A 21,282-nucleotide genomic window follows, 5' to 3' on the forward strand; every position below is an offset into this window, starting at 1 on the left:
ACTACATGGATAGGGAGTTGCAGTATTCAGTCACAGTACTGTCTTAAATCATTATTTTGTTCTTACATAGTAGTGGTTTTCCCTGCTCCATTATGTCCCAGAAAAGAGGTGATTTGTCCTTCATAGAAGTTAAGAGTAAGACCATCTACAGCAACTTTCTTGCCATCACGGTAAACCTTGACCAAGTTCTGGATGGAAACACCAAGACTCAGATGCAGTGGCTCTTCCTCCTTGCAGACTGGAAGAAAACACAACAAAATAGAGAGATATGATAGGTTTTAACAGAAATTGCATGGGAGTTTAAATAGGCATCACTTTCCCTCAAGCCTGTGAATAAATAAGCTATATAAAGAACTGACCACATTTTCTTCCCCAGGGACAGGAAACTCCACAGAAGTTATCATTCAGCTGTTTTCTCTCTCCTGGGCTAATCTGAGAGCTGGAGATCTCCCGTGTTATCAAGGTCAGCAAAAATACAAGGACTTCTCAATTCCATGAGCCTGGAGTACTCAGCTTCACTAAGGTGGGCAAAGTACCTTGGGATTATCTGGATGCACCCACCTGATAAGCATACCTAAACTGACAACAAAAGGATGACCAATTTCACCTATCCATGCCAGAACTGCTCTTGCTATCCTTAGACTCTCATTTTAGAAAAAGGCAGACCTTAACACTTTACGTTGGAAAGGCTCTGTGTCCAGCACTTACCTTCTGAAGACCCCTTCTGGTCAGGATGGGGGTGCTGCCTGTCCTGTGATTCCTCCCCAAACCAATAGGACTTTGTGAAAGGAAAGTACCAGGGTCTGGGAATCCCATACTGGCCTAAAAAGAAAGCATTATGTGAGCCTGAGTTCATCTGTCCCTTTACTTTCATTATCTTTCCTGATAAGGAGAAAGCACTCCACCCTCAGTAAACTTCCAGATGAGGCAGGACTAAGAAGAAATCTTTTTATATGAGGATGCTGACAGACTCTGGGTAAGAGACATCTAACTTCACTTCAGGGTTAAAAACCCTATGCTGAAAGGTGCTAAGTAGCACATGTGGTACTGATGCTCTTAACTCCTCCTTTTGCAGCACAGTCTGAGAATTTCAGAGGAGAGAACAAGTGAAGTACAGCAAAGCTTCTGGGGTTAGATCAGCCATAGCCACAATGGGGTCATGCTTCTGTGCTGGGCAACACTCACTGCTAGCAGCAAGCAACAACCTTGCTCTGATGCTCCATGACCTTTATACAGCTCTGCTTACAAATGGGCAAAATTTGCACCTTAGCAAGTGAAAAGGGCAAAAAGATTTATTTAAAAGCTGTAAGACATGATCATCTCTCGAAAGTAGACCTCACCTGGGAAGACAGATTCAATGTACCAGGTCATGACTCCATACAGGAAGGTATCAAACAGCATCATGACAGCTGATGTGGTGATGCTAAAGCCATCTTCTTCCAATGGGCTCTCAAAGAAGTTGTCCCACTGAACACCAACTCCCTGCTCCTCAAACAGCGCAAAGTACTCGCAACCAAAACCAAAGGCTACTGGAGACAGCAGGCTCTGAAAATGGGAGGCATGAACAAGCACTGAGTCTTTTATGTCTACTCTCCAACTAGTCATCGCAGGGTAGCACACAGCTAAGGGACACTGTCCACAGGAAAAGTCAAAGTTCCAAGACCATCACTGTATTTGCAGATACAGAGTGGCAGATTTGGTCTAGGTTTCAAGAGGCCTGAAATCTCTACTGGACCTCCATCCAGAATTATTTTGTTTCCCTATTTTCTTTCCCTTACTCTTTGGATTTTCCTGCAAAGGAACAGGTTTCTAACAGTCACCATCTCCAGACCGGTAAGGAGTGCAGAGGAAGGCAAGTGGCTCCTTCAGCCTGCATGTCTGGGGGTACAGTATCACAGCATACAGAGATCAAGGCAGCTTAGTCTAGCTGCATTACTTCTACTACCAAAGCCAACAAAACCCTTCCAGCAGCTTCTACCAGGTTCAGTAAACCTCTTTATTAAGCCCAACCCTGACAGACTCTTACAGTGAAAATTAAGCTCCCATTGCCACTTCCCCTTGTAACAGTGTCCAGCTAGAGAGCTGCTGAGTGCCATACTGCTGGAGACTCTGTGACCAGGAGAGTTTCATTGAGACTCACCGCAAAAATCTTGAGTGAGAAGCTGATGTGGTCCTGCCAGGCAACACACAACACATAGGGCAGGTACAGTGTGAAGTAGACAATGCCCCCACAGGCAGCTGCCAGGTTGGCCCTGGAGAACACGGTGCTGATGAGGAAGCACTGGAGGATGGTCACAACACCGAAGATTGAGAGGAAAATGAACACCACACTAGGATCGCTGTAAGGCAGTAGATTCCCCATCTGGCAGGAGAACAATAAATGCATCAGGTTTTGAAAGGGCTCTCCAGGGCACCTCTGTTATAGGCAGCTCTGCACAGCTACTGCTCAGGCAAGGCAAGGCTTCCTACAATTTTCACAACAGCCTTCTCAGAAGTGAGGCAGTACCAGAGGCATCTTTTCAAGAGAACTGAATCTACAACATTCCCTCCTGCTGTTGTCAGCCATACAGTCCTATTGTTCCAAAATTCTGTTCCCAAAAAGTGACTGGTCAACATATACCCACAAACTCCTCCCCAGTGTGTCAGAACAGAACACTGCCTAGCAGGCTCTAAAGGCTCTAGAGTCTGCTGCCACAGGCCAAATCAGACAACTCACCTTCAGGATCAGCACCAGCAGTCCTGCACTCATCAGGAGAGGGACAAGGCTGCTAATGAACCAGCTTAACCAAAGGATGCCATTGTCAAGTCCCATAATCCTCATGGTTTCCTTCAGCCGGGCTTCCTTCTCATATACAATGCCCTTAATTATCACAGCCACTGAGTAGATCCAAGCTAGTGTCATGAAGAGAGGCATGGAGCGGCTCATGACGCGCAGAAATCTGAGAAAATGAGGGAAAGGGGCCAGGAGAACCAAGTGAGAAACATCACTGCAACTTCAGATACCACTTCAAGGGCTATTAGAGCATGGTGACAGCTAAGGCTTCCCTGCACAAAGCAGCTGATGTGCAAAGCCTGACACAAGGATCCATGTCTCACCATGAGGTGAGGCAGATAGTTTTAGAGCACATTGCCAGTTAGGAGTGGGAGCTGGAGCTGCAATTGTCATTCAGTGGAAGAGTGAGTGCAAAGAGCTGCCTTGCCAGGGGACTGCTCTTAATTGTCTTATTTCTCCTCTCCTGTGCCTATCTGCCTGCTTTTTCCCCAGCACTGCTTTTGCTTGCATCAGGTGTGGTGACACAGTCACACCTCAGGAAGGCAGTTTGTGTGTTCAACTCCACTACTCACAGTCCCTCTCCCGGGCAGGACTCTGCAAGTCATTACATATTCTAAATCCTCCATGTGGGTCCCCTAATTCTAGGGATTAGGAACGCTTCGGAGATTGCCTCCACAATGATAATAGGGGCATAAACCATGCTTGAGGAGTGACAAAAGTCCTCCTGGGAGCTTTTGAAGCAGCCTGCATACATACATGTCATCCACATAGCACGGGTAGGGCATCTGCTGCACGTAAACTCCAGTTTTCTTCTCCGTGCCTGTCTGAACCCTGATGATGGCCTGCTCTACTACATCCTGCAGGTAGACAAAGCCTCCCCAGACATAGCGCATGTCCTCAAAGGGGTCAGCACGGGGACCAGGATCCCAGTACCTGCGCCAAGGGAAAGAGACCTTTCCGTTAGAAATCCTCCTCACCCCATCCTTTGTAAGAACTCGATCATAAGGCAGGATGTCAGGGCTCACCCATCCTTGATCTTGTTGGTCCTTTCCACATTATCAATGTCCATGCGTATTTTGTATTTCACATGTTGAGGAAGGTCTGTGCTGTCAGGAGCCATTTCAGTGAAGACTATGCCAGCCCAGAACCTCCTTTCATCCAGAAGCTCCAAGGACTTGTTAATAAGCCGGACTTCTGTGGGCACAGCCTCCAGTTTGTCCAAGTTGACACACTAGACAGGGACAGAATTGGAAGAATTTATGGGATACACTGCCAAATCATAACGTACTTTGTTTAGTTGTGGGGTAGAGGGAAAGAGGAAAACATGCCAATGGTAGTCACTCCCAAGAAAAAGACAACAGCATCAGACTATTTTGCAATGGTTTGTTGTAGTCCAGCAAGTTGCAAGAGTTGTCATTGCTTGCTGCTTGACAGTCACCTACCAGACAAATATATACCACTGAGAAATACCTTAGCAAAGTTATTTTCTGTATAAGAGGCTAGCACTGCAGTATTACCTACAGGATCTCATCCAAATATCAAATTGCATAAATAGTTTTATTTCATCTGTTACCAATAAATCAATTAAAGCCTCTAAACATCAGTGGAGAGACCTGAAGGCTTTGGACCAGGCCCTTAACAGGCCACGGCCTGTTTCTTTTTGCACTCATCTCCCAAGCAGATAAGGCAAAAAGTAGAACTAATTTTGTTCCCTCAGTTTAAAGCAGCTGCTAGCTTCACCACAATCCCTAGATAAACCTCAGACTACACTACACTAGACAGACTGAAGCTGCTAACACTGCTGGAGACAGCAGCAGCAGCTTTCAGTCACCCAGTAATAGAAGAGCAGGAAACCACAGGCAGTGACAAAAGCAAAACCTTCAAAAACAAGGCCTACAGTTAGGTTCCTACATTTATACTTAATCATCTGAATAAATCATAATTTTCTGACATGCTGCTCAGCCCTACTAATGCCTGGTTGTAACCAGAAAATGAATGGAGGAGCATCTATCTTCGCTTTCCAGAGCATCCCCCAGCACCTTGCCCACACTAACAGGATCTCACCTCCATGAAGCGGGAGATGGTCTGGATAGCCCGGTCTGTCTCATTGAAGGCATCCACCCAGGTGTACACAGAGCCATTTTCTGCCCCAAAGTCCTCTGGATTGTTTGACAGGAAACGGGCAACATCCTCCACTGTCCAGTTGGAAGCTGGCAAGTGCAGGTCCCAGAGGGCTTTGCCTTTCAGCAATGTCTGCAGGTGTTTTGTTTTCAAAGAAGAAATAGTTGTAAGAAGTAATGCTAGATTCCTCTGTCATAATAAAAACAAGCACTATAGGGAAAACAGCAGTTAAAAAGGTGCAGGTAGAGGCCCTCTGCTGTACCAAGAGGAGCAGCACAGTGGAGTCCTTTCCCCCACCCCTCCCTTTGAGAAGGTTGTGCCTCCCCAGTACAGCTACACCACACTGGTGTGCTTTGCACGCTGGCTCCATGTCCCGCCACCCCTGTCCCAAGGAGAGGGCAGCAGAGAGCCATGCATAGCTCTACACCCCACACACGCAAACCAGGGAGACGCCTGCTCAGCAGAAATGCATTTGCCCAGTACTGGTTGCCTAGCTCTGCTCTCTTCTCCCAGAAAAATCTTTGGATGGAGAGACACTGATGCATGGCTGAAGGCTCAACAGTCACTGTGCTGAGCAGAAATACCAACACCAGAGGCCAGGTGATTTTTGTATTTTGCTTTTTTGCCCCCCGGGTGGGCTGAAGCAGCCCTGTACAGGCATGATGTCCTGCCTTTGTTCTCCTGTCTGGGACAGTGGTTTCTTCACCCAGTTTAACTGCTAGCTTTCTGAGGACAGGCTACTGTATGCACAAAAAAAATACCTAGCACAAATATACTGAAGCAGAAACCAGTCCACTAGGCAGATAATATAAGGCCAGGCAGAAAGGGAATAGTATTTGTAAAGGATATAGCTGAACTGAAGTCAGGGAAATAAAAAGAAAAACCTGCACAAGAGAGAAAACTGCAAAAATCCTTATGATTAAGAGCAGGAAGTGGATTTATAGCCACAACAAAAATGAAAAAGAGGTAAAGAGCTTCCCCATACTCTGCTGTTACCAGCAAACCAGAAAGTAGTGGGTCACAGCTAAAAAACAGCTTTGCAAACTGGAAAAACAGAACAGACCAAGCTAGCAAAGGAAAACATACAAAAAGGAAATCTAAGTAAACAGGAATTGGATGTGTTGTGCTCTCTTCTCATTTGTTCTCCAAGGTTAACTTCTGCCACCATGCCTGCAGGGAAATGGCTCAACTTCATCTTGTTTAAATCCAACATTAAAGCCCCTCAACCCTAGGGGCACATGGCGCCCTTCCTGAAGCTCACAGGACATTAACATCAAGCTAGAAGGGGCAGTGATGGGCAAACAAAGCACCTTCCTCTCCCTCAGCAGGAAGAAATGTACCAAACAGATTGTACAGCCCAAAAAGCTGAGAGGAGATGGCAAATCAACCCAGAAGCATGGCAGCTGGAGAGGATGCTGTCTGGGAGCTGCCAAGGCACTGGCAAGGAAGTACTCCTGTTTGTGTGGATGCCAACAGGTGACAATACAGGCACCCCTGTTACTATGCTGGTGCAGAGAAGACCAGATTGCTGGGAAGATCAATAATTGACTACCAGAGGCAACAGGGTTAACAAGCAACATAAAATATAAAACCATTAAAGCCCAGGGCTCAGTAAAATGAAAAAAAAAAAAAGTCTAAAACAGGAGCAACATTCACTTTTCAGAGGACATCACTGCAAATCAGTGTTTTGGACCTCAACCTTCTGCCTGAACTTTGTAACAATCTGTTCAACTGTCTCTGGTGCTCTAGTATGCCATGTTGATGGAGAAGTACAACAGGGCAGGTCACAGAACAGAGCGTTACACTGGGTAAAAAAGAAATGCACTTCAAGGTTTGTAATACTGGGAGGTCTCTGTACACAAAAAGGTGCACTGGGATACCCCACCAACTGTGTGGCAGAGATAGCTGGAAAAACTACTCTACAGCAGTCTCTGTTTCTTGATGCCAGTTTTACATCACTGTGCTTCCAAAGACATTGGCACAGGATGCAAAGACCCACTTCTCAGAGCTGCACGTGAGGAACCATGGTGATGTGCTCATGACACATTAGGGCAACACTGTGGACAAAAAAGTACATTTCTCAAAAGAGGCAGATTAGAACTGGGTGTAAAATGTGTCCTGCTTGTGTTTGCAGGAGACTGTTACGTGAAGGAAGGAATGCCAGGCAAAATGCAAGATCAGTACAATCAAGATCTCTTTCAAGAAGGGATCCTGTCCATAATATTTCTGTCCTATTCAGCACTGAAGCACCATCTAAAATAAATATTTCATCACTTATTGCAAAAAACAGTGGTGGTTCTGGCAAGGACAGAATACTGACCCGAATGAGATCCATTTCCTGACTACTTTCCATAAATGTCCAAATCTTTGGGCTTATCTCCTCCCACATTCCCCCGAGGTCACGAAACACACCCAGATCCTGGAATGTCCTGTTCACCTGTCACAAAGAGAAGAGGAAGGTTATTTCCAAAAGCTGGCAGAGACCCATCATGGGCTGAGAGGGTGCATGGAGCCCTCAACAACAGTAAGTGCGTGCAAGGTGAGAGATTAGGGAGGCTGTGTTTTTGCAGGTAATCCTTTCTAGGCTTGTGTTTGGGTCCAATTTAACTAGAGAGGATCAGCTGCACAGCCAGAGGACATAGCTAATGCTACATTATCAGAGGACAGGGCTAGAATTACCTCAGACATGACCTTCCTTACAGCTGGCGTATCTGGAGTGTACAAGATCTTCCCAATCAGCAAGGGCTTCAAAGCCCTCCAGATAATCCTGGAAAGCGGGCTGGATTCCAGGTTCTTCATTAGCTCATTGCAGTAGGGTGCTGAGGAAGAGTACAAAGGTGAGTGGCTGAACACCACAGTGACAACTGCAGAAGGCACAGAGCTTCAAGAACAATCAAAGCTGAGATCGAAGCATTTTTCAGACAAACCCCATCCTTTACTGCAAAGCTCCACAAAAAGCCCCTTTTAGTGCAAGCCTGAACAGTCTGCCCAGTGAACAAGGAGCAACCAGGTAGCCTCCAACACTAAGAGACACAGTACTAGTTCTGCAACACTCCCACAACCCCAATGCATGGCATAAGCAAAATTTGAAAAACCAGAAAAGGTCAGATTTCTAGAGGCTGTGCATGACTGCGCTCCCTCTCCTACTAAAGTGGGTCACTGAAGAGCTTTCTGTGGACTCTACAGAGGGTCTTTGGGAGATTCTGCAAGTTGATAACTTGCTGGCTTTAAGGGCATATGCAGGAAAATATGCGCATGTCTTTCTGAAACAACAGTTAATATGTCCCTCAGGACCACCTGTTTTCATCCGTGGAAGTTTAGAAAACACTAGCAATGATAATCATGAAGTAGATGGGACCTCTACTTCATGGGACCTCTACGATGACATTGTTACACTTACTTGTGGAGTTATCATAGAAGTTAATCACATCATCTTCAGTGCTGTTGCCTCCAAACAGTGCTTTGTAATTGTTGTCCTCATACCAGTTAAGGGATTTAATTTTGAGTCCTCCACCCTCAGGATGGCCACACACAATGCGCGACACAGCCTGATAGATCTGAGTAGAGGAGTTGGAGGAATTCACATTGGTCAGGAACATCACCTCCTGCCTCATGTCACTCCAGCTCTTCATGCTCAGCAGCTGGAGGGGAAGGGCAGAGAAAAGAAGCAAGTATCCATTAGGATTAGTAAAAGGAGAAGTTCTTTCCATGCACCTTCAAAACACAGAATAGATTTTTGAACAGGTGAGAACCCCCTTGAACACATCATCAAGGGTAAGAACCAGGGAAAACATTTCCCCACCACCACTGCAATGGAAGACTGTAGAGGGAAATCTCTTCTGTGCAAGTACTTGGAATGTATCCTTGCCAAGTTCTTTACTCTTGAGTTTCTCCTCCAGTGCAGCGGGTGGTTCCTCGCCTCCCTGCCCTCTAACGTGGAAGCTGCTTGTCCTCCTGGTTGCACAATGGCTTACATTCCAGTGGAGTACCCTCACAAGGACAGGTGGGGTGGGGTACATCGAGTCAGAGTAGGAATTAAAGGAACACCACCAAGCAACTGAAGCTCACAGGTCACAAACTGGATGAGCCACAGGCCACAGCAGTGTCACCTGGCACAATTCCACCAAGCCTCCACTGATTTACATCAGGCAGCCAGTTTGACCTCCCAGACTGGCATCACTTATCCCTGCCCCAGAAACTCCTTGCCCTATTGTCAACAGCATTCCCAGAAAATCCTTGAAAACAAGCCCTGCTGCAGCCAGGAGCCTGAATCACAGTATAAACTTTGCACACAACCAGAAACAGCAAGGAGCCTTCTCCTGACCAGCTGACCCAACACCAGGCCTGAGGTGACAACAGAAAACCAGCCAGTCTGGAGTAGTACCTCCAGACTAATTTGAGTGGCATAAGCCAGACAACATGCCTGCAATGTGTCATGAACAAAAGCACCCTGCCCTCAGCCTGAGATACTCACTGCATTAATGCTGCCATGGCCAAGCTCACCACAACAGGAAAAGCAACCTAGCTCCAAGAGCACTGGTTTCATGCTATACTGGAGTATTTCTTTGAGACCCCCTATCTTGATATGTCAGAACATCACCTCTTTGATGGTGACCATAAGTGGATGTTATGAAGAAATAAGACAAAGGCAAGAATCTAGGATACTTCCTCTAAGTAACCTTCCAGCTTCCAATTAATTTCAGCTCAAGGAGCTTCTATTTCCTAACCCTCAATGAATTTCATCTATGGTAAAGTCCTAGAATTTAGAACATCCACAAATATTTAACATGCAAGACCACAGGAAAGAACCTCTTTTCTCTCCTTATCTGGCTATGGTTAGCTCCATTTAGTATCATGTGGTTTTGTTTTTACTGCAAGAGACAATGGACATTAAATCCCTACCTCTTCTTCGTGCAACTTTATAGGTCTCTATAGATCATATCCCCAACTCATCTCATTTGCAAGCTGAACAGTCTCAGCCTGTTCTCTTGTTCCTCTTTTGAAAGCCATACTTTATAGTACTAAATGTCCTAACTGGCCTTCTCTGAATGTTATTCTAGTTATGCCATCACTTTTCAGAGAACAAGAGCCTAGATCTGCATTCTGTATCAAAGAGTTTTGTACAGTATCATAGAAAAATGCTACAGCTGGTTCTCTATCCCTTTTTATGTGCTTTTAGAATTTTATCTGATTTCTTGACTGCTGCTGAAATATCAGATGACATTAACTTGGATGTTTCTTACCGTGCTGTCCAGAACAGGCAGATGCACTAAAGAGGGTAAGCAGAGCTGCTGAGACCTATTTGTAACTGCTTGTTAACTGCATCTCAGAAACATTTAGATGCTGTGCTCCAACTGCCCTCTTTTCAGAGACAATAACAGAGTCAACGACCATCTGCCACTTTTGCTCCCTGTGCACTGGTCTGTCACCCTTGTTGAAATAAAATGCAGATAACCAAAGTCTAAGACAGCTGGTAAAGCCAGCCAGCAACAATGCTGAAAGCAACAGTGCACTGGAACAATTCAATCCAAGTTCACCCAAGGAAAGCACACTCAAGAGTCATTGGCCTTACAGTGGGAGGCAAACCTGCCCCATTGTGTGATCCATCTGCAGCACTGTGCATGTTTTAGATGTGCCAACATCTGGAGAAAAATTCTTGATGCCAAACAACAGCTACAGCGTGTCACCTAGACAAGGAGCCTCTATTTTCAGATGCCTAAAAGAACAGGACACACTGATATAATAGAAGACAGCTGTGAGAACAGCAAATGCCTGAGTGCAAATGTCCAGATTGACTGACTCAAGTGTACTTTCATTTCCTTGCTACTCACTATTGCCTTTGCCTGCAGCCTGGTGCCACTCAACCTGGCTCCACGGTTTCAGGGTGAACAACAGGACACCAGCATCATGGAACATGAATGAAAACTACCACACAACCATTTCTGTTTGTTACATACATTCATGCAGATTTTTGCACTTGATGATTCCTCACCCAAAAGGCAAAGGCTGCATTTCAGGTGTGACAGTTTGAGTCAAATTCAAAGGGATCCCTTGGGAAGTGTTTGGTATCTTAGCTAAAATAGCTCATTTCTGCTCAGCAAAAAGGCAGCTCCTTTAGCTAAAATGCCATAAATTCCCAAACATGATGAGGAAAGGTATTTAAATAGGAAGTGCAGATAATTCCCATGAACATACAAAGTGCCTGCCAACCATCTTAAAGAGGGATTGCATTTACAAATACATTTCTACATATTATTTTGAAACAGCTTGAGCAGGGAGCTTTGTTTCATCTTTGGCACCAGCATCTTTACAATTTACATGTAGAGCTGATCTTTTATACTTCTGGAAGCAAATATGTCAAAGGTGAAGGGTCACTAAATTATTTCTTCTCCCAGGCATCAGACCTGGCTCCCTAAGTGTTTCTAAATAGTTGTCCTTGCTCTTGGTGTTAAGTCTGCCCCCCTAGAAGTTGATTTAGAGTCCAAGGACACAGATCAAATCAATCCCCATACTCCAAGACAAGTATTTTGTTCAGACCATTTTCTAATTAAAATTCCCTGCTAGAAAGGCTCCTAGACATGGCACAAACAATAGTTCTCTCCACCCCCTCAAGCTGCTGCCCTTTGAAACAAGGGAGCAAGTCCCTCCTTTTCACACAGAAATCCGCCTGACGGACAATAAGAAGTAACTTTCGGTCAAGCCATCTGGAGCAGCTCACGCTGTACACAGAGTAAAAAGCTGCCTTTGTTTGCACAGCAGGGCAGAATAAAAGGTAGTCCTACCCAAAACAGCTGCCAAGCAAAAGGCACGTTACCCTGGGACGTTTTCGGCCACATCAGCAAACTAAGCATCACGTGGTTTCAATTATTTTTATCCCAGACAAGAAGAAAAGCCAAGCTTAAATGACGTAGCAGGAAACAGCTGTAGTCAGGCTCTGCAGGGCGGCCTGCCTGCTCGCAGGGAGCTCTCTCCCGGCCGGGGCGCAGGCGATGCGGGAGTCGCCGAGCTCCGAGCGCAGCAGGCCGCGGGCTGCGGAGGGACCGTGCCAGGAATGGCTGCCTGGCAGGCGCAGCTCCGGCAGCTCCCTCCGTGGGAGGGAGGCTCGGGCTAACCTGGAGTGACCCGCTCTGCTGCACGCTGCCGGGGTTACTGCCGGTCACCCTCGCCCTGCTGCACAGACGGAAGGCGAGCGAAGGGAGGAGCAGGCGGCCGCATTGTTTAGCTTACATGGAGGCGGCGGCACTGTTTAGCTTAGATGGTTGTGATTTCTGCTCCAGGGAGAGAATATTTTTGACTAATAGCAGCACTTCAAAGTCAGAGCCAGACAAAAAAAAAAAAAAAAAAAAAAAAAAAAAAAAAAAAAAAAAAAAAAGCTAGGATAAAGTTTCTGGCTCAACACCCTCACCCTACCCCTTAGATTTGGACTTCCCATTCATTCTTAGGTACACGGGGCTTTTTTTCTTAATCCATCATTTCACCTGCAAAAACAAATACTTGCAGTCTCTAGAATGTCAATTTGACTGTGCAAATCGCTGTCTATGTTTTGTGTTGTGATGTCTTTGTGCTGAGTGCCCCACAAGATTGGAAAACAATCTCTGGCACAAAAAGCAAGACAGATAAAGAGGAAACAGTAGTCTAGAGCTACTAATTTAAATTGTAACAGCCACAGTATCTTCTCCGCATGTCATACCCTCACTCAACAGGAAACCCAGTAGATACAACCAAGTAATAACCCTGACGTGACTTGGAAACTAGATGGAAAAAAACATAAAGGAAAGCTTCAACATGCAGCCTGCAAGCACTACCTGGCAGCAGAAGTACTGCAAACCCAACTGCTGTGCACTGCTCAGAAGGCAAAACACCACAGAAAATGTCCTAATTCCTGTTATGGTATTTGTAACTTGAAGTGCCAAGAGGTTGCAAAGTGCACTGCCTGCACTGGCACAAGGAAAACAGCAGTAGGATGGGGCAAAGTTTCAAAAACAAGCCAAGGATTTGACTTTGAGTTGCATCTTGCACTCGATCACAGGGTAAGAACAACAACCCCAGTGATGTGTTCTCCTGACACAAAGGCTCTTACCTCTTTAACAAGCTTCCGAATGCTTTCTCTCAAAGTTTCCACAGTTTCTGACAGATCCAATAAGGAGGAATTGAAAGAAAGCTGTCTCTGCAAGAAGAGAGAAAACGAAACTAGAAGTTACTGCAAAGCACAAATGAAATTAAACGCTTGTGAACATTCCTGTACAGAGCAGCTCGGACTGTTTACATTGGTGGGGAAGACAAAGCTGGCTTTCTGTGTAACCTTGAACTTAAAATACTATGGGCATGACAGGATAACCCCTTTCTCTTTTCACAGGTTAAGGACACAGATGCCATAATCAGAACCATACCAACAAAATGTTAAATGCATGTACATACACTTGCAATAGCAAAAAATGGCTTGCATTCCAGGCCACAAAACAAGCACAGTCTACAGGATATGAAACCCTGCAATGCTAAGAAGTGAATACAAAGTCATTATAGTGGAGGAAAAGAGTTTGGTAGGTACAAGTTTTCAGATACCAAAGATTATGCAGATACCAGCTCAGACACTAAACAACTCCCTACTGCAGTATACATTATCATCACTCAAGTCTTCCCATCAGGCCTTGATGCTCTTTATCTAAAACAAAGGTGTATTTTAAAACAAAGAGCTTCCAGGAAATAGCTGGCATGCACTGTCACCAAAGAGCAAGACTGATAGGCTTCCAGAATTGGAAGGCATAGCTTTCAGGAAACTATTTGCTCTAGCAGGAAGTCACGTTGAAGACAACTCCTTGTTTCCAATTGCTGTATGTGTAACTGGTAACCTGGAGTTCGGTTTGTGGGGTTCTTTTTCCCTTCTGTTCACATATCTGGATTATCTTGCATGGAAAACATTTGGACACAATCCTGGTTTCAAGGGAATGAAGATCAAAATAAATTCATAAGATTTCACATTAGCAGCTCCATGCTGCAGCATTTGAAAGCATACTAAAGTTACAGCATAGCAACATGAAGATGAACAGCCAAGGCCCTTGATTTTAGCACACATTTTTTGAGCTGAATCTCTTCCTTTTCACATCTTTTCAACTTCTGGAAACAAAGTCTGGAGGTTTTCATTTGTTCTACTTGATCTGCTGGAGACGGGTAAGACCTCCAGCTGGTGTAAATGGGCACTTTTCTGCGATCTGCTGGCATGTTTAAAATTCAGCTAACTTTTCTGAGTGCACAGTTAGTCTTTGCTCCAAAGCAAGTTGCAAATTCTGGGAGGATTCTCTAACATCTATGGATCTCTACTAAATGCAGTCCTTAAGGTTTGGATAAATAAAAACATATAATCTAGGAGTAAAAACAATTAAAAACCCCCACAGGCTTAGACCTTCAGGACATATTAAAAGAAATTTAGCTAGGAAATATCAAAGCCACATGCCTGCTCTACCACTACAACTTCAGTAGCAAGATGAGGTAGAAAGTTCCAGGTTCATGCATAATAAGAGATGTGCTTGTTCAGCTCAATATACTTCATCAATCTCCACAAAGATTTATGCTCACTGTATTAAGAGGTGATTCAGGGACAAGGTGGATGAGAAAAAGTTTTCTGAAGGTACTAATTGGTTCAGAACAAAATCCAGTTGCAAAGGATTAGTGAACATCCTCCTACTGACACACTGTTACAAAGTGCCAAGCAAAATTCAGCACTGCAAAGTAAGTACATAGGAAAAAGACAGTTCTACCCTAAGATACTCCTTGTAGGGCCCTAAATTAGCTAATGCGACTCAAAAAGAGATATCTCAGAAAAACAGTGATAAAACAGATCAACATCAACATAAATCCACAATGCAATCCTGGTTCTCAAATACTACGTTTAATTTTGGGTTCTCCATCTCTGAAGGAGCTCAGGTACAGACAAAGGCCACGATTCATGGCAGGAATGTTTTTTGAAGGAAGAGCAAGAGACCACAGCTCTTCCAATGGGACGTGTAAGGACAGACAGAGGTAGGTTATGACAAAGGTCTGTAGACTTCCAAGTGGGATGGGGAATGGAAGTGTGATGATTGCCTTCTGTGCCTTATCATACAGGTCTAGAAAACTTCCAGTGAAGTGATCAATTTAAAACAAAACCAAAGGAGCTTCTGTGTCTGCAACTTAGTCAAAACAGAAAAAAATCAGTAGACTCTATGCAATGCTGAAAGTATTGTGAGTTTAAGACTTAAAAAAAATCATGGAATATAAAAATCTTGCCAAATGCTATTAAACAAGAAGATCCCTGCAGCAGATGAGAAAGTCTGGGTTGCAAGGTACTGAAGAACAGGACATCACACTGAAGAAATGTTGTTATGTACTTGCCCAATGGCTGCATTCTTTCACATGCCTCCATTAAGGCCACTACTGGATTATCAGTCAAGGACACTGAGCTTAACAGGACATTTTCCTGACCTTGTACATAAGTCTTAGGTGATTCAAGGAGTTGCAAACCTTACTCTGAAATCTGAGGAGTACCCATCCTTGAGCACCCTGACCTTTCTTCCCTAAAAAATTCATACCCCTTCAAGATCATTTCTCACCAGAACTTACAACAGTGTCATTGATATGGAGGAAATTTCACTCTCTACCACTTCTTGAACCTCAAAGCCCACTCAGGAAGCCTCTCATAAATCATCTCCAGAGACAATAACAAAAGATCAGTCACAAGGGCCAGTCTTCTTTGAAGAGATGAGCATGTCATTAATTTCCCTGTAATACACATATTTGTAGTGACTCACTAAGTAGTTAATTACATGAATAAGAAACCTCTAGATTCAGGATAGATCCAGGACGACTGCTCCTACTGTGAGTCTGTCTTTAGCAGATATCTGCACTACATCTATGGGCTGGGGAAGGCATTGACTCATTTATTGGCAATGTGCTGCAAAAACATTACCTGTCTGTTCCAGGCACACTGTGGAACAACAAAGCTCTAGCAGGTTTTGAATACAACTGCCCTCTACAATTACTGTGGTAGTGGCTAGCAAGTCACTAAACCTGTCTTTTGGGGCAGCCAACATCATAACACTCTTGAGGTACTGAGTGCACTGGCGGGGGGGGAACTCAGCACACACTCTGTGTGCTCATATGTGCATGCTACAAGATTTACTCTAGTGACAAATACTTGAGATGGCTGGAGTTGAAGACAAGCCTTGAATAAATTCACATGAGACTTACGGGCGATGGACAAATCTGATTTTTTAACATACATGAGAATGCACTGGTTTAAAGTGTAGGGAAGTCAAAACATCCAGCCAAAATTCAGTCTGCATCACACAGCTGACTACTTCTCTTTAATAAAGATGACTCTGCCACATTTGCTTTGAAATAGTTATTACAACTTCACACTGATTTTTTCTACTTTCCACAGGCCAGAAACTTTCCACTGGCCTCTGCAGAAAAATCACGTGCTTTAAGCTTCTGCTTTTGTTTCCTGAGAGTGGAAGTCTCAAACCACTGCTGCTTAAAAGGATGATATCATTGTGCTTGACTGAAAACACTTTCAAAAGACCAAGAAAAGCTAAGAGTTCAGTTGCAGCACATATTTACATTAGGAGACCTTTTCTAAAAGCCATTTTTCAACTGCAAGGCATTTATTATCTAATGTTTAGTTCATGCTACCCATTTGACAAAATACCACCCATATTACGGAGGGAGAAAAAACAATTGGATTTTCATGTGCTCACCCACAGTCTTTCAAGGACCACTGTAGTACACAAGCCACAGCATATTCATGGGTTATTACAGATCCATACCACTGGAGTGAGTATGACAAAGTGTTGTCTAAGAGATGAAAGCCCACAGAAGCAATCTGAATTATCATTAAACCTTCCCCCACCAAATCACACTCAAAACTGGGGAGATTTGCAGAGGGATATACAAACAGGTACTTCTATGGTGTAAGACAGTCAGAAATGTCCCACTGGACTGTGTTGTAATGGCTGGGAACTTACTGCCATTGCTCTTGTTAGCCTTTCCCAAACTGTGTAGTTCCTCTATGGGACAACTGCTGGCCTACCACGATGAGAAAGCCAGGAAGGAAATTTGCATGCATGCAGTCAGATATACTGCCTCACTGTTGCTCTCACACAAGCTTCTCCTGCCTCATTCTCATCAGCCAGTGCAAGGCAAGCCGCAAGAACAGATGATGTATCCACAAGGAGCTTGTACAGCGTGTCCTGTGTCCCATAGTATTGTTGGTCAAAAGGCTTCAGAGAATGGATGCTGATTAAGACACGGGTCATGGAATATATAATTTGACTTTTTGAAATACTTCTTTCATCTAGTGGAATGAACACTCAGAGAAGAAGGGAAGTTTATCCTCTGCCTTGATGACCCATGATCACACCCAGATTTTCTGCTGGGTTTTGATCTAAACAGCCTGCCTCAAGTAGCTTCTTACATGAAAAAGGACACAGAATTTAACCTCCCTACCATACCTCCATGCGCGTGGCTCTGTTTTCTCATACTATAGAACAGGCTAAATTGAAGTAATATGAAAGATCAGCAACAGATCTAGAACCCTAGTGTGAAATTTAAATAAGAAGTTCTTATCTTAACTGTATCACTGCCCTTTGGCAACACTCATGGTGTTCTGGATTGATGTACTGAGCAGCAAGTACGTAAAGTGTTTATTCCTTGCCTTTCTTTTTATAAAAAACTTAACAGTGCCATGACATTTAGAGCTCATGCATTTCATCAGGTATGCACTTTAATTTTTTAAAAACCTTGATTTGTCCATAACTTGCTAGTAATTTTGAGAACTGCTTAGAACACCTAGAGCTTCACTGAGGCTGCAAACACACACACACTTTAAGCCAACAGAACTGAGTGTTATCATCAGGGTCTCAGCCCACACACTCACTCCCTGATCATAGGGCTCTCAATCTTGCACCCTCCCCTTCATGTTTTAGCATAAATATTTGTGCAAGCATACAATCAGGTCAATCACTTTTAATCCGGATCAATTCCATGATGAAATTTACTGCATCATCTTGCAGAAAGAATAACAAACAGGCAGAGGGGAAAAAAACAAGCAGGTGGATGTCAGGTTAAGCCATATGTATTAAGACATTTCAAGAAACCATAGCCACTTCACTGCCCAGATATCAGAGAGGCACAAATTTCCAGTTTACAGTTCAAGCCCTTGGTGTTGAATTTGCAGAGCTCTTGCAACAGTTCCAAGCCCTTGTATTAACCTTCTTGTACTAGGATGCTGCCTCTCCATAAATCACAAAATAATGCAACCAGTGAAGCCTATGTCCAATTACACAAGCTAAAAACCTGTCTTCAAATTGCTGTTGCACCTGCATATGACTTGGCCCTTACTTTGCTTACGGAAATGCCTTGCTGTGAAGTACATCAAAGGGAGTATGAAAAAAAAAAAAAATAAAAATTGATCTCTTGACAAGTTGTTGGCATTGGTTTACAGACTCTGTAGTAGATACAGAGCATGCTATCTTCAGTGTGCATGCCCAAGATTTGCCACACAATGCCTTCAATAAGCTGTCTCAAAAGCCTCCTTTGTTCATGAGCAGAAAGTTCTCTCTTTGTTCAAAGATGTTACTGCAGGTCAGGGCACTTTTTATCCTCTAAAGACATTAAGTTTCAAATGTGTTGGTTGTGATCCTACAGTTAATTTATCCATTTTGCCTGGCCACACTGAAGCCAGTTAGTTTTTGTTTCACTCACTTATGCATTACAGCAGCTTAACTACAGGGTACACTGTGACACATTTCTGAGGAAAATTGTGGACCTTTACCAGACAACAGTGCACAGCAGGTTTAGAACTGCTGGCTTCTGGACTCCAGCTTTTTTCCCCTTGAAGACAAGATCATGAGCCAGTTTCCCAGAAGCCCCGTAAAACTGCACATAATGTTTTAAATCTATACTGTTGTTGCCAAGAGGCACAGAGTGGCTTATGAGTGATTCCTTTCACCAACAAACAATATAGACCTAAGAACACAGACACTCAGTACCTGCTTCTGCCAGCTAAGCTGCAGAAGTTTCCAAAAATAAGAAAAGCAAGACTGAGTCTCCAGAGGGCCCAGAAAAACAATTCTGAGTGGTACAACTATTTTCAACCCCCTCAAACCCCAAAATTCTAGCATCTTTGAGTGTTTTACATACACATACAACTGAAGACAAGAAACAAATTATAGAGAATCCTCTCCAAACAGCACATCTATGTTACAATTTTAGTGCTGTTACCCCATCTCCTAATGCTTATGGGCTGTCCTGCTCTTCCAGCAGGAAAGCCAAAGTGCAGACGGAGGACATGTGGAAAACAGAAGATGAGCTGTGGAGAGATGAAGTCACTGACCACTACATAGTATGCAGGAACATAATATGATTCCAGTATTCAATAATGACCCTCTTTGACTGGTGATAAAGCCAAGCAAGTGGTACCTGATTTCGAGAACTGAAAGGCTCATCAAATCTGAAAACTCACACAGCAGAAAATAGAACATTTGTTTTATTGGTAACAGTGTCGGTTCTGTGGTGTTTTCTTCATTCTACTGTCATTTCCAGCACTGAATTCCTCAAACTTCCATATTTTAACAGATATTGCAGATCTGTAGCAAAACGTCACTGGATTTTCCTAGATCCAAGTCTGCTCTAGTCTCCAGCCACCTTGTAAATAATGTATTTTCTTAAAGTTCAATGAATTCTTCCTTCAATACTCATTCCATTGGTTAATTTTTGAAACAGGACTTTAAAACTACTTAATATGTTTTAAACCTGCTTAAAGTTGTGGCCTGTCAGTGGCTAGATACTTCTGTACTCGGTGGCCCCATGCCAAGAGCAGAAGGTGGTGGTTTTAGAGCTCAGCACAAGCCAGGCTTGTATCTGGGCTCATTCCAGCCAAGATACAACATTTGACTAAAACACAGGGAAAACCAAGAGCCTGTTTGTTATTGTGCAGCATAAAGACTTTCCTCTTGACAAATTGAACTGCAGACCATGCACACTTATGCTCTGCAAGTAGCAGGCTGAACAGGAAGGGTAAGAATGACAGGAAGAAGCAATGTTGCTCATACTCCTGTGACAAAGACAAACCATCTTTCTTCTTTCTAACTGCCTCCAAGCAGTTCTGGAAATGCAGGGATGAGCCCCTAGGCTGACATGGAAAATGCCACTGTGTCAATGACAGACTCCCACTAGTGCAGCCAGTGAACTCACCTGAAGAGGCTTCAGGGGATTCAGGTTAGCACGGAAAGCTTGCTCGGCTGCAAGGAGTTTTTCCTTTGACAAGTTGCAAATGAAGGCTTCAGAGTCCATGGCTGCCGTCTGATTTTGGATGGTAAGAAACTCAGGTGATGTCGAGCTATTGCAGAGATCTCGCAGTCGCATTCGATAACCAGATACAATGACCTGTGAAAGCAGGAAAAGCATGTAAGTCTAACTCCATCTACAAAAACATTGGTTATTGCTCAGATAAAGCAAACCATAACATTTCCAGATAGAGGTGAGGGGGCATTCTTCTCTACAGGTTGAGCAGCCCTAATTCATATGCAACTCAGTTCCAAGAAAAATCCTTCCCTGCTGAGAACATGGGAGAGAAGTCCTGGGGGAGGCAGTGGTCTCTTCACTTCCCCGCAAATATGCACAAAGCAGCAGTGATCCTGTCCTCCTCAGGATCTGTTTCCTCCGACCAAGGGTACATTGCCTAACATTCCGTCTTCTGGGAACTGAGTCACAGAGAAAAACAAGGCTTGTGACCAGACACAAGTCTGGCAAATCTATGTGAAGGGCAAAAGACCTATGTCCCAAACTGCTTACATGTATCTGCCATCCATTTTCTGTGCAGTAATGATTCAGAATCATCTCCCTTAAGTCTGAAGTATCTACTCACTAACTGCTGAGACAAACATTTTGCAGTGTTTTTGAGCAGATAATGTATCAGCAGAAAGAGTTATCTTACTGGCAGCAACAAATGAGATAAGACCCTAGAGTCTTCCTTCACAGGCATATTTTTCTTAAGGTAATGGTTTCCTTGTCAATAATATTTCCTAATCCACATGCAATCATCTTATTAACGAAAGTGATAAAATCCCTCTGAGTTATCACCAGATTGTTTCAGGCCTGATAAACAAATTCTTTTAATAAGGTCAGTTATCAACTTCATATTTGCTGAGCAACAAAGTCCATGTCAAAAAGCTGCACACTTTTCAAAGGTAACAAACAAAGAAAAATCCAGAGTCTACTATTGGAAATAAACTTTTGTTTGCCTTGGGGCTAGACAGATGGAACTATTTTTCTGTAAATGCACAGGTAACAACAGCCATAGACTTAATTTCTTCTTTTGTTTCGTAAGACCCAGTGTGCATTGCCCAACTTAC

General features: G+C 43.8%; 1 protein-coding gene across 3 annotated transcripts in view; it reads right to left on the reverse strand.

Moving 5' to 3' along the window:
• The window catches only part of ABCA1 (ATP binding cassette subfamily A member 1), a 90,997-nt gene that overhangs the window by 23,027 nt on the left and 46,688 nt on the right, over window positions 1-21,282 (reverse strand). For all 3 annotated transcript variants that reach the window (XM_056514650.1, XM_056514651.1, XM_056514649.1), the window contains exons 7-19: window positions 20,123-20,314; window positions 12,975-13,061; window positions 8,295-8,535; window positions 7,574-7,713; window positions 7,215-7,331; window positions 4,838-5,026; window positions 3,799-4,004; window positions 3,530-3,706; window positions 2,717-2,939; window positions 2,141-2,362; window positions 1,341-1,545; window positions 709-822; window positions 67-238 (exon numbers count right to left, since the gene is read on the reverse strand). In XM_056514650.1, coding sequence (XP_056370625.1) covers window positions 67-238; window positions 709-822; window positions 1,341-1,545; window positions 2,141-2,362; window positions 2,717-2,939; window positions 3,530-3,706; window positions 3,799-4,004; window positions 4,838-5,026; window positions 7,215-7,331; window positions 7,574-7,713; window positions 8,295-8,535; window positions 12,975-13,061; window positions 20,123-20,314 — 2,285 coding nt within the window. The remainder of the gene's footprint in view (window positions 1-66; window positions 239-708; window positions 823-1,340; window positions 1,546-2,140; window positions 2,363-2,716; window positions 2,940-3,529; window positions 3,707-3,798; window positions 4,005-4,837; window positions 5,027-7,214; window positions 7,332-7,573; window positions 7,714-8,294; window positions 8,536-12,974; window positions 13,062-20,122; window positions 20,315-21,282) is intronic.

This window comes from Oenanthe melanoleuca, chromosome Z, assembly GCF_029582105.1.
Source record: "Oenanthe melanoleuca isolate GR-GAL-2019-014 chromosome Z, OMel1.0, whole genome shotgun sequence".
Lineage (NCBI taxonomy): Eukaryota > Metazoa > Chordata > Aves > Passeriformes > Muscicapidae > Oenanthe > Oenanthe melanoleuca.